Source organism: Xenopus laevis, chromosome 7S (assembly GCF_017654675.1).
Source record: "Xenopus laevis strain J_2021 chromosome 7S, Xenopus_laevis_v10.1, whole genome shotgun sequence".
Lineage (NCBI taxonomy): Eukaryota > Metazoa > Chordata > Amphibia > Anura > Pipidae > Xenopus > Xenopus laevis.
Genome location: NC_054384.1, coordinates 110,088,452 through 110,099,707, shown reverse-complemented (window position 1 = coordinate 110,099,707; position 11,256 = coordinate 110,088,452). Strand labels below are relative to the sequence as shown.

At 44.8% G+C, this 11,256-nt stretch overlaps 1 protein-coding gene across 1 annotated transcript; it reads left to right on the top strand.

Moving 5' to 3' along the window:
* Nucleotides 1-561: 561 nt before the first annotated feature.
* agmat.S (agmatinase S homeolog) lies at nucleotides 562-10,391 on the top strand (the record flags this gene model as incomplete). Its single annotated transcript, NM_001095741.1, is given in 7 exon segments — nucleotides 562-1,003; nucleotides 6,439-6,641; nucleotides 7,201-7,249; nucleotides 7,367-7,562; nucleotides 8,122-8,301; nucleotides 9,582-9,666; nucleotides 9,854-10,391. Coding segments are annotated over 7 exon segments (1,170 nt in total). The 3' UTR covers nucleotides 9,928-10,391.
* Between the last annotated feature and the right edge of the window lie 865 nt (nucleotides 10,392-11,256).

The window sequence follows — 11,256 nt, the reverse complement described above, 5'->3', positions numbered from 1 at the left end:
GTTGTTGTTACTGCTGGGAGTTGCTGCTGGGGTTGTTGCTGGGAGCTGCTGCTGGGAGTTGCTGCTGGGGTTACTGCTGGGAGTTGCTGCTGGGGTTGTTGCTGGGAGTTATCGATGGGAGTTGCTGCTGGTAGTTACTGCTGGGAGTTGCTGCTGGGCAGTGGCGGAACTACAGGGGGAGCAGGGGGTGCGAGTGAGCCAGGGCCCACACCCCCTCAGGACCCCCCGGCAGTCCGCTCGCCACTAAACTGCAGTCTGAAAAATTGCGTACGGAGGGGGGCGGGGGCCCGGCTGCGCGTCACGCACCAGGGCCCGCCCCCCTCTAGTTACGTTACTGCTGCTGGGAGTTGCTTCCATTCAGCCATAAGAGCATTATTGAGGTTGGGCACTGATGTTGGGGATCAGGTTCACATTTGGGGTCTATTTCAGCCCCCAGGGGTTTTCCATCAGCCCCCAACTTGCAGAAACCAAGACGTTAGTGTTTGTTAAAACCCCTCCCCAGGCTTATCCCAAGCTGCCCATATAAGGGGAGGGTACGGGGAGTGTTTTGTGGATGAAGAGGGAGGGGCTTGCTCAGTCCAGGAACCTGTTGCACTTTGGCTGGTGCAGTAAAACTCGGCATGGCTGGACTCAACGCTGGGATCCGGTTTGGCCCCCTCTTTTCTAAGCAGTTGTGTCCCCTCAGGAATGTGTCCCAGGGGCCACTAAGGGCCCCCATTATCCCATACAAGCAGGAGCAGAGATCCAGATGGGCCCCCCTGAGACCTTATCACTCCTTGCCCAGGAGACCCCCGTTAGCTCTTGGGAAACTCCAGACTCCCACCAACCGCAAGGCGTCCGGCACCTCCAAGTTTAATGAGCCCCCCAGTGCTGAGTTTGTGGCCCGACCAGCGGGGGTTTGTACCATGATGAGACTCCCCTACCAGGAGACTGCACAGGGGTTAGACGCTGCCTTTATTGGGGTCCCCCTGGACACTGGCACCTCAAACCGCCCCGGAGCAAGGCAAGGAAACCGCCATATCTGCACCATATGTTACGACTCAGTATTCACCTGAGATGCTTGAGATTCTGCTTCTTTCCTATCAGAGCAACGTCGCTTTCCTCCAAGTCCCCAGGCAGCACAATACAGAGAGACCCTCCGCCAAGGACAGGGAGTGCCTGGAAAATGCAGGTAAGTATTTCTGCAGCTGCGAGAGACGGGCAGAGCCCCAGGTCCTGGTTACTGGATTATACAATGAATTATAGACTTGTTTAACTATGGAACAGGTGTATTGTGGGGACACAGTCTAGTTGATCTACAAGTTGGAATCCTTGAATTGTGTCCCTTATTGTGCAAAATATACATTTAATATGTATCATCCTAATATTTAATACCAACACAGAGTTCCCAACATCTCTCAGGAGTTCAAATGAGTTCTTCCTTATATCTTATTATAATTAAGTTCCTGCTCCTCAGCCATTATCTTTCACACAATCTGAGAGGCAATACAAACGGCACAGACACTTGGTTCAGCTCCAGCAGGTTGTCACATTAGTCTCCTTTGTGAGTTATAATTCAACAACATGCAGTAAAGGAACCTTCTTCCATGCAGTTGTGTAATATAAACACGAGTTGTGAGTTATAGTTCTATAGTATGTGTTAGAACTTAGAAAGGAGCCAGCACAATTGCAAAATATCCCCCCAACGATTGTTCACGTGGGGAAATGATAATTAATTAAATCAGTAGCGCTCTCATTAAGGGCTCTTACTGACGAGCGGTTGAAGCTGCGTTCCGTTTTTCTGCGTTCAGCCGCAGGGGAGCGCAGGAATAGACGCATTACATTTTTTCCAATGGGGCTGTACTCACACAGACGCATGTAGGCGCCAAAACAAGGAAAAATGCAGCATGTTGCGTCTCAACTGGCGTTCAGCGCCTACACGCGCCTGTGTGAGTACAGCCCCATTGGAAAAAATGTAATGCGTCTATTCCTGCGCTCCCCTGCGGCTGAATGCAGAAAAACGGAGCGCAGGTAAAAACGCTTGTCTGTAAGAGCCCTTAGTGCAGTTCTGGAGTGAAGGTTAATTAGGCAACATATGGAGGTGTTGGTTTAGACTACAAACCTCACAGGGTGATTCAGTTCTTAACACTGAGCCACAATTGGGACTTAACCCCGAAGACCTCTGCTTCTGGATAATACAGTATAACAAAAAATGATCAATGTAGTATTAAAAGGCAATATTTATTCACAACCATGCCATGAAGATGTAAATTTAAAACCATATTAAAAACAAGCAGTGCTGCATCTGAGAGAAAGGATCCCCCCCCCCAACCGGATTAAAGAAAGTCTAACGGGAAAGTAATTGGTGTAAACGTGAGCTTGGCCTTGTATTGTATGCTCAATGGAGACGCTGCAACAGTGGGGTACATTTATCAATGCTGGGCAAATTTGCCCATGGGCTGTTACCTATAGCAACCAATCAGATTGCTGCATTCATTGTTCTTCTTGCAGCAAGCTTTTAAAAGCGAATCAGATTGGTTGCTATAGGTAACAGCCCAAGGGCAAATTTGCCCAATGTTGATAAATGAGCCCCAGTGTGTTTTTGAGTGTGGTGTCCACTTTTTCAGTTATAACTGAGTTAATAAACCGGCGTCAGTCCTGTTAGTCCAATATTAGTATTAGCAGGAATTAATCACAAGTTATAGGTTACCTGTGGTGCTCCGAGGTTATTGTAGCAGATTCTGCAGAGATAATTGAGCAACTGGGTCTAACAAGCCCATCAAGTTCTATATACAGCCCCAGAGAATCCTGATGGTGCTGGTGTTATATAATATGCTACGTGAGGTGTCAATCATGGAGTTAATATGTGATGGCCCATACTCAAACAGTTAAGTAAGGAAAAAACGGGATGTTCAGTCCCATGAAATAATTAGCGAGACAACGATCACTGTAGTGCAATTAGGCGATTCCGCCCTCCGTGTTATTCAATAAGAGATTGGCCACATACTCCCGGTGCTGGTAGAATGGAAATCAAGTGATAATGAGGCTTATACACTGTTTGCACAAGGGCAATTTTGCAGGCTCCTATTTTCAGGGGATAGATTCAAAACCCATCAGTTAATAGTGCTGCTCCGGCAGAATTCTGCACTGAAATCCATTTCTCAAAAGAGCAAACTGATTTTTTTATATTTAATTTTGAAATCTGACATGGGGCTAGACATATTGTCAATTCTGTGGCTGTTCTGTGGGCCAGAGCTCACGTGAGACCACTCCAGAGGACAATCCTGACAGTCTGAGATGGTTCAGAGAGCTCTCTGGACAACCCTATAACAATCCTATAACAATACCTCAGCATGTGGGCAGATCTCAGGGAGCTCCCTGGTTAAACCACTGGCTGGTACTTTCCACGAATGCCAGCTGGAAGGGTTGGAGAGAAGCTCTGGAGTGTCTGGCACGGGACTTGGTCACAGCAAGAAGCCCCACTCTCCTCCAATCACCAGGAGCATCTGGTTTTTTGGAGAGCCCTCACAGCAATAGCTCATCAGATGAAGGGAGCTGCAATTAAAGTCTAGCCATCCCGAGAGTCTGCGACAGTTCAGAGAGTTCTCTGGACAATCCTATAACAATACCTCGGCATGTAGACAGATCCCAGGGAGCTCCCTGGTTAATCCACTGGCTGGTTCTTTCCACGTATGCCAGCAGGCAGGAACTCTGGAGCAGGGTACTTGGAGCAGGGTACTTGGCACGGGACTTGGTCACAGCAAGAAGCCGCACTCTCCTCCAGTCACCAGGAGCATCTGGCTATTTATTTGGAGAGCTCTCAGCAACGGCTCACCAGATGAAGGGAACGACAAGGAAAGTCCAGTCTGACAACATCACAGATAATCTCATATAAACAGACTCGCAGCATTAAAATGGCAGATGTATGAATTATGCGTGGGGCAGAATATCATCTGCAAGTGATATATATCAAGGCTCAGTCAACTTCAGCGCAGATTCGAAAACAAGTCCTGCCAGGAGAATAGTCTCTCGGTGAGTCAGAGTTTCTCCGCAGACTTTCGGCATTCCATCATTAGATCTGATGGAGACAAGGGAGAAGGCTAAGGTAAACAATGGTAACCGGGGGGGGGGGTTACAAAAGATCAGGCTGGACAGAGCCATAATGATAATGCCTCACTGGCCCAGAGGAGCAGGCATTCTCACCTAACACACGTGGCAGAGAAAGGGTCAATAGGCTTAGGGCCCAGCAGGACTCTCCTTCATCAGGGTCCCATTTATTTCCCAGATCTCAGCAGATTTGCCCTCTCAGCCTGGATCCCGAATGGCCGTTATTGACTCAACAAGTTTTATCACCAGACGTAATAGACATCAGGGACTTCGAAAAGTTACCCTAGAATTTGAAGAAGATTTTCCTTGAGGGGATTCTGATCCACTCACCACTTCTCAGCTACCGACGCCGATGGTGCCACCTGGACTTCGACCCACTACTCTTAGAGCTCAGGCGGCAGCTGTTGGATCAATGAGAGGCTTCTCTCTAGGTGAAAACCGATTGGTCAGATGCTTCATTAAATCAACTAACAGGCTTTGACTAAAGTTGGCCTTAGATGTTGAGATTTTAAAAAGATCAGATCCTCATCGTGAGACCACGATCTTCTCAGAACGATTGTACGACTTGATGTGTTCAAGGGAGGCTGCTCTCAGTGAGAAAGTGTCACTAACAGGTGTATGAGACCTCCCTAAATATCTTTTCAATATGTCTTGTAGTGTCTGCCTGGGGACTTGAAGGAAACCAGAATTTCTTACCTGGAAATTGCAGTTCCTTCAGGTCCCTTTAGGCAGCACATAATTCCCTCCCTGATAAATTCTGTTTGTTGATGTCACAGCCCTTGGTGTCTTCACCTTGTTAATAATAAACACTGAGGGATGTGGGCGAGGGAAGGCGTATTTAAAGTTTTTTTTCCTGTCCTTGGAGGAGGGTCTCTCTCTTATAGTGTAGTCTACTGCCTAAAGGGACCTGAAGGAACTGCAATTTCCAGGTAAGAAATTCAGCTTTATCCTTCATACTGGAACCACCCGAAAACTAATTCTGCCTAAAGTAATTCTGTGCAACTTGCCAATATCCATTCAGTGCTCATTCTCTGCACTGCTGCCTCTGACTCCTGATACAACTTCCCAATATCCATTCATTCCTCATTCTCACTGGGTTTATAGTTCTGTGTAACTGTCATTGTGTCTGTCCCTTTCTCTGCACTGCTGCTTCTGACTCCTGATACAACTTCCCAATATCTATTCATTCCTCATTCTCACTGGGTTTATAGTTCTGTGTAACTGTCATTGTGTCTGTCCCTTTCTCTTCTCTGCACTGCTGCTTCTGACTCCTGATACAACTTCCCAATATCCATTCATTCCTCATTCTCACTGGGTTTATAGTTCTGTGTAACTGTCATTGTGTCTGTCCCTTTCTCTGCACTGCTGCCTCTGACTCCTGATACAACTTCCCAATATCCATTCATTCCTCATTCTCACTGGGTTTATAGTTCTGTGTAACTGTCATTGTGTCTGTCCCTCTCTCTGCACTGCTGCCTCTGACTCCTGATACAACTTCCCAATATCCATTCATTCCTCATTCTCACTGGGTTTATAGTTCTGTGTAACTGTCATTGTGTCTGTCCCTTTCTCTTCTCTGCACTGCTGCTTCTGACTCCTGATACAACTTCCCAATATCCATTCATTCCTCATTCTCACTGGGTTTATCGTTCTGTGTAACTGTCATTGTGTCTGTCCCTTTCTCTTCTCTGCACTGCTGCTTCTGACTCCTGATACAACTTCCCAATATCCATTCATTCCTCATTCTCACTGGGTTTATAGTTCTGTGTAACTGTCATTGTGTCTGTCCCTTTCTCTGCACTGCTGCTTCTGACTCCTGATACAACTTCCCAATATCCATTCATTCCTCATTCTCACTGGGTTTATAGCAGTGTCGGACTGGGACACCAGGGGCCCACCAAAAAGACCTTAGACCAGGGGCCACTCTCAGTATTATTATTCTTCCTCTCCTCACTCAACCTCTATTCTCATAGTCTCTTTTCTTTACATACTATAATCTATTATTCCATCTATTTAACCTCTTTGTTCTCATAGAAATAGGGAATGGTCATGAAATAGGCCAAATATTTATCAGCATGAGGGGCCACTAACACCTGGGCCCACTGGGAGTTTTCCTGGTATCCCTGAGGGCCAGTTCGACACTGGTTTATAATTCTGTGTAACGGTCATTGCTGGTGTCTGCCATCTGCTTCTAATCACGGCACTACTGGTTCTGACTCCTGAAACAAAGTAGTAGCTGATGACCTGGAAAAAACTGACCATTCTTTTAAAATGAGACTGTATAACTGGTCATTAGTCATATTCTGGGACTCGTCCCACAGGCTGATGCTCATTCTTGTAATGACATTACAGGTTTGGGCCACGTCACATTAGGGGGGAATCTTGTATGATCAGGAGGTATAACATCGCCACCAAAGCTGCGCCCTTTGAATCTCTCATGGTGGCCGACATCGGGGACGTCAATGTGAATTTATATGACCTGAAGGACAGCTGTCGGAGAATCCGCGAGGCCTACCAGAAGATCATGGCAACCGGGTGCATCCCTTTAACCCTGGGTAATGTACCGTGTGTAGCCACACCCCTTTTTGTACCTCCAGCTGCAGCTTTGTTAGGCTTTGAGATAAGGAGCAGCTCATTATAGAGAGGGCTCATCTGTACTGGATTATAAATCATATTTGATAATTGATAATGAGCTCTATATAAACAAGACCCTCCTCCTTTGGTTGCTGGTTATGTCTCAAGCTTACAGATAAGGAGGAATTCATTGATCAGGAGGTTTGACTGTGGAGTGTAATATGATTGGCTCCTCGCTGCTTATCTGAAGGAGGTGGGATCAATTGTAAATGAAAGCCCTTCCAGTTTTACTCCTCTGCACGCTTTAGTGAAACTATAACAATCCCTATAGATATATGTTTATGAAAGCAGGAACATGAATTTCCTATTGATTAGGGTTATAATAAATAGTCATTAACTGCTGAATTATCCCAAGTGCTCAACACTTCTCCCCCCTATTGGCACAGGGGAGTGGAGGGGTAACATTGTACAGATTATTTGCCCCCAATGGTGGAATGGCTGCCGCTGCTTCTCTAACTGTCATATATGTGTTCTGTGCAGGTGGGGATCATACCATCACGTATCCCATTCTGCAGGCGGTGGCTGAAAAGTAAGTGCTGGGCACCAGCAGCAGGTATTTGGGAATTCTGGGGAAATTAAATGAATATGAATAAATAAATATCCCAGTCATGTGACCGTTTATAAACCGGATTCTTATTGGTTACAGACATGGGCCCGTGGGACTGGTACACGTGGACGCTCACACTGATACTGGAGACACCGCCCTGGGGGAGAAGATCTACCATGGGACCCCATTCAGGCGCTGCGTTGATGAAGGTCTCCTGGACTGTAAGAGGGTTGTACAGATTGGGATCCGGGGCTCCTCCTACAGCGCCAACTCCTATGATTTCGGCAGAAACCAGGTACATTGGCATCATGCACTGCACTCCAACTACTCTCCGAAAACCATGCTTTATATAGAAGCCTAAAGATTTCCCACCTGAGCTACTGTAACCCACTGTGTCTAGTGCTGCCTTCAGAGCTGGAGAGCAGTGCCACCTAGTGGTGATTTGAATGTATATCATATTTATTCCTATTTCGTTTTTAATAGTTACTTGCGGTTACAAAGGTCGGGCACTGACTCTGATAGTTTCTGGGAAGCTTGGGTTGCGCCACTTTATTCTGGGCAAGAACCTATGTAATAATTAATATTTGTAATCAGAAGCCAAATCTGTGACTATAATGATTGCGTGTGGCCCTCTGCCCAGATTCCTGCACTTTCTCCCTCTAATACATAAACCTCTGTATAAGGACACCGGCTGGGGGAGGGGCTGCCACCATCATTTTAGGCTTTTTTATTGGCACCATTTCTCTGTGGGTTTTGGGGGAGGGGGATCAGGAAATAGTTTTTCTTGTTTCTACATTTGAAGGAATTTTGAGAGCAATTCCCAAGTGTTCTTGACCCAGTTCTGCTCATTGCAGGGGTTCCGTGTGGTCCTGGCAGATGACTGTTGGTTTAAATCTCTGGTCCCGCTGATGTCAGAAGTGAGGCGCCAAATGGGAGCTGGACCTGTTTACATCAGTTTTGACATTGACGGACTAGACCCGTCCTTCGCCCCTGGAACTGGAACCCCAGAAATAGCCGGGCTCACCACAAGCCAGGTAAAGGGGAAGTCGTCCCTTTATTGTACTTACAAGGGGATCTTGGTCCTGAGACATACAGTAAGGTCCAGAAATCTTTGGACAGAGACTACTTTTTTTTTAATTTTGGTTCTGTACGTGACCACAATGAATTTTAAATGAAACAACTCAGATGCAGTTGAACTGCAGACTTTCAGCTTTAATTCAGTGGGTTGAACAAAAAGATTGTATAAAAATGTGGGGAACTAAAGCCTTTTTTTAACACAATCACTTCATTTCTGGGGCTCAAAAGTAATTGGACAAATGAGTCAAAGGCAATTTCATGGGCAGGTGGGGCAACTCCTTGGTTATGTCTTTATCAATGAAGTAGTAGATTTGAGGGGGGGGGGGTGTATGTGGAACAGACAACATGGTGTCAAAGGAGCTCTCCATGCAGGTGAAACAAGCCATCCTTAAAGGGATACTGTCATCGAAAAACATGTTTTTTTTCAAAACACATCAGTTAGTAGTGCTGCTCCAGCAGAATTCTGCACTGAAATCCATTTCTCAAAAGAGCAAACAGATTTTTTTATATTCAATTTTGAAATCTGACATGGGGCTAGACATATTGTCAATTCCCCAACTGCACCTGGTCATGTGACTTGTGCCTGCACTTTAGGAGAGAAATGCTTTCTGGCAGGCTGCTGTTTTTCCTTCTCAGTGTAACTGAATGTGTCTAAGTGGGACTTGGATTTTACTATTGAGTGTTGTTCTTAGATCTACCAGGCAGCTGTTATCTTGTGTTAGGGAGCTACTATCTGGTTACCTTCCCATTGTTCTTTTTTTTGGCTGCTGGGGGGGGGGGGAGGGAGGGGGTGATATCACTCTAACTTGCAGTACAGCAGTAAAGAGTGATTGTAGTTTATCAGAGCACAAGTCACATGACTGGGGGCAGCTGGGAAATTGACAAAATGTCTAGCCCCATGTCAGATTTCAAAATTGAATATAAAAAAATCTGTTTGCTCTTTTGAGAAATGGATTTCAGTGCAGAATTCTGCTGGAGCAGCACTATTAACTGATTCATTTTGAAAAAAAAATTTTTCCCATGACCGTATCCCTTTAAGGATGGCTTGTTTCACCTGCATGGAGAGCTCCTTTGACCATCGTTCGATTCGAAGGTCGTAGTCGATGTAGCCAGAAAAAACATTCGAAATTCAAACAATTTTTCCTCTATTCCTTCACTCAAACTAAGTAAATGGGCCCCTAAGTGTATGGGGAATATATAGAGACTGTTGTACCTACTGACGTGTGTTTTATCCGAGGCTCTGGAGATCATCCGCGGGTGCCGGGGGCTCAGTGTTGTTGGTTGTGACCTAGTGGAAGTGGCTCCAGTCTATGACCAGACTGGTGAGTGTTTTGGGAAATATTCGGAATGGGATAGTGTCGAAGGGACCTGCCAATAAGCACATGATTGGGTGCAGGAACGTGTGTAGCTGTATGGCAGCCCCAGCTGCTGCTTCCCATGGCAACATCTCCCGCATCCCTAACACCAAATATGGATTCCTCTATTAATGACTTTTCTCTTTACTCCCAGGCAACACGGCACTGACCGGGGCCAACCTGCTCTTCGAGATGCTCTGCGTTCTGCCCAAAGTCAAAGTCAATTAAGTTCCTGATTGGCTGGTTTGCTGCTCCATCAGAACTGAAGAGATGAAACTTCCAACGGCAGCACATTGATCAGCGCAGGATTCAGAGATCAACGGAAACGCACATTCGCTTTAATCATACGCCAATCTCCGACTTTAGGGAAAGAGACTCAGTCCTTGCTTTAATAGGGTGATTCACCTTTAAGAAAACTTTTAGGGGGTAATTTATTAAAGTCTGAATGCGAAAACCTCGAAAAATTCATTTTTTTTAACTAGAAAATATAAATCTGACTAATTCAGGCAAAAATCTAAAAACTTCAGGCTTTTTAGGGGAGAAAGCCCCAAAAAAAATGGTTTGGGGACAAAAATCCTAAAAAAATTGTACGATTCCGGGTTTTGCTAGATTTTTTATAGAGTTTTTCCCTGATCTAATTAAATCGTGCTTTTTTTTTTTTAATAATAAATAAGGTCAAATTATGGATTCTAGTTTGGTTGGACTTTTTTTTATTTCAGATTTTGATAAACAACCCCCTTAAAGTCTTATAGAACGGCAAATTCAAAGCAATTTTTCAATTGGCCTTAATTAATTTTTTACAGTTTTTTTAATTATTTGCCCTCTTCTTCTGACTCTGTTTAGCTTTCATTGGGAGTCGTTGACCCCACCTAAAAAACAAATGCTCTGTAAGGCTACAAATGTATTATTACTTTTTATTCCTCATCTTTCTATTCAGGCCTCTCCTATTCATATTCCAGTCTCTTATTCATATCAATGTATGGTTGCTAGGGGAATTAACTCAAAAACCACAAATAATAAAAAATGAAGACCAATTGCAAATTGTCTCAGAATATCCCTCTCTACATCATACTAACAGTTAATTTAAAGGTGAACAACCCCTTTAACAGGAGCTTGACATCTAAGAACCATGTCCCGCCCCTGAGGCCACGGTCACATGACAAAGCTGCAAAAAATTAAAAAAAAAAAAATTTGGATTTCCGACAAGGAATAAGGACAGATCCTGCTCCACATGATAAAATAGTTTATTTCCAATGCGGTCTTTAACGTTCATAAAACAAATGACAATCCTTCTGATAAGTTAAATAATAATAAAAATCCCTAAGTAAAATAAGTTAATTTTTGTTTTCTACAAAAAAAAGTGCAAAAATCTGTTCTGCTGCGACGCCACATTTATACAATGATCGGATTATTATTGTTACACCCCCCTTATGACAAATCAGAGGGAATGATGGGATGCAGTGCTCGTTGCTATGAACCCACTGGTAGCAACGGGTAATACAGAGCTGATGTTTTCCCTTGACATAGCTTATTATTATTATTTCTCAAGTGTCTGCC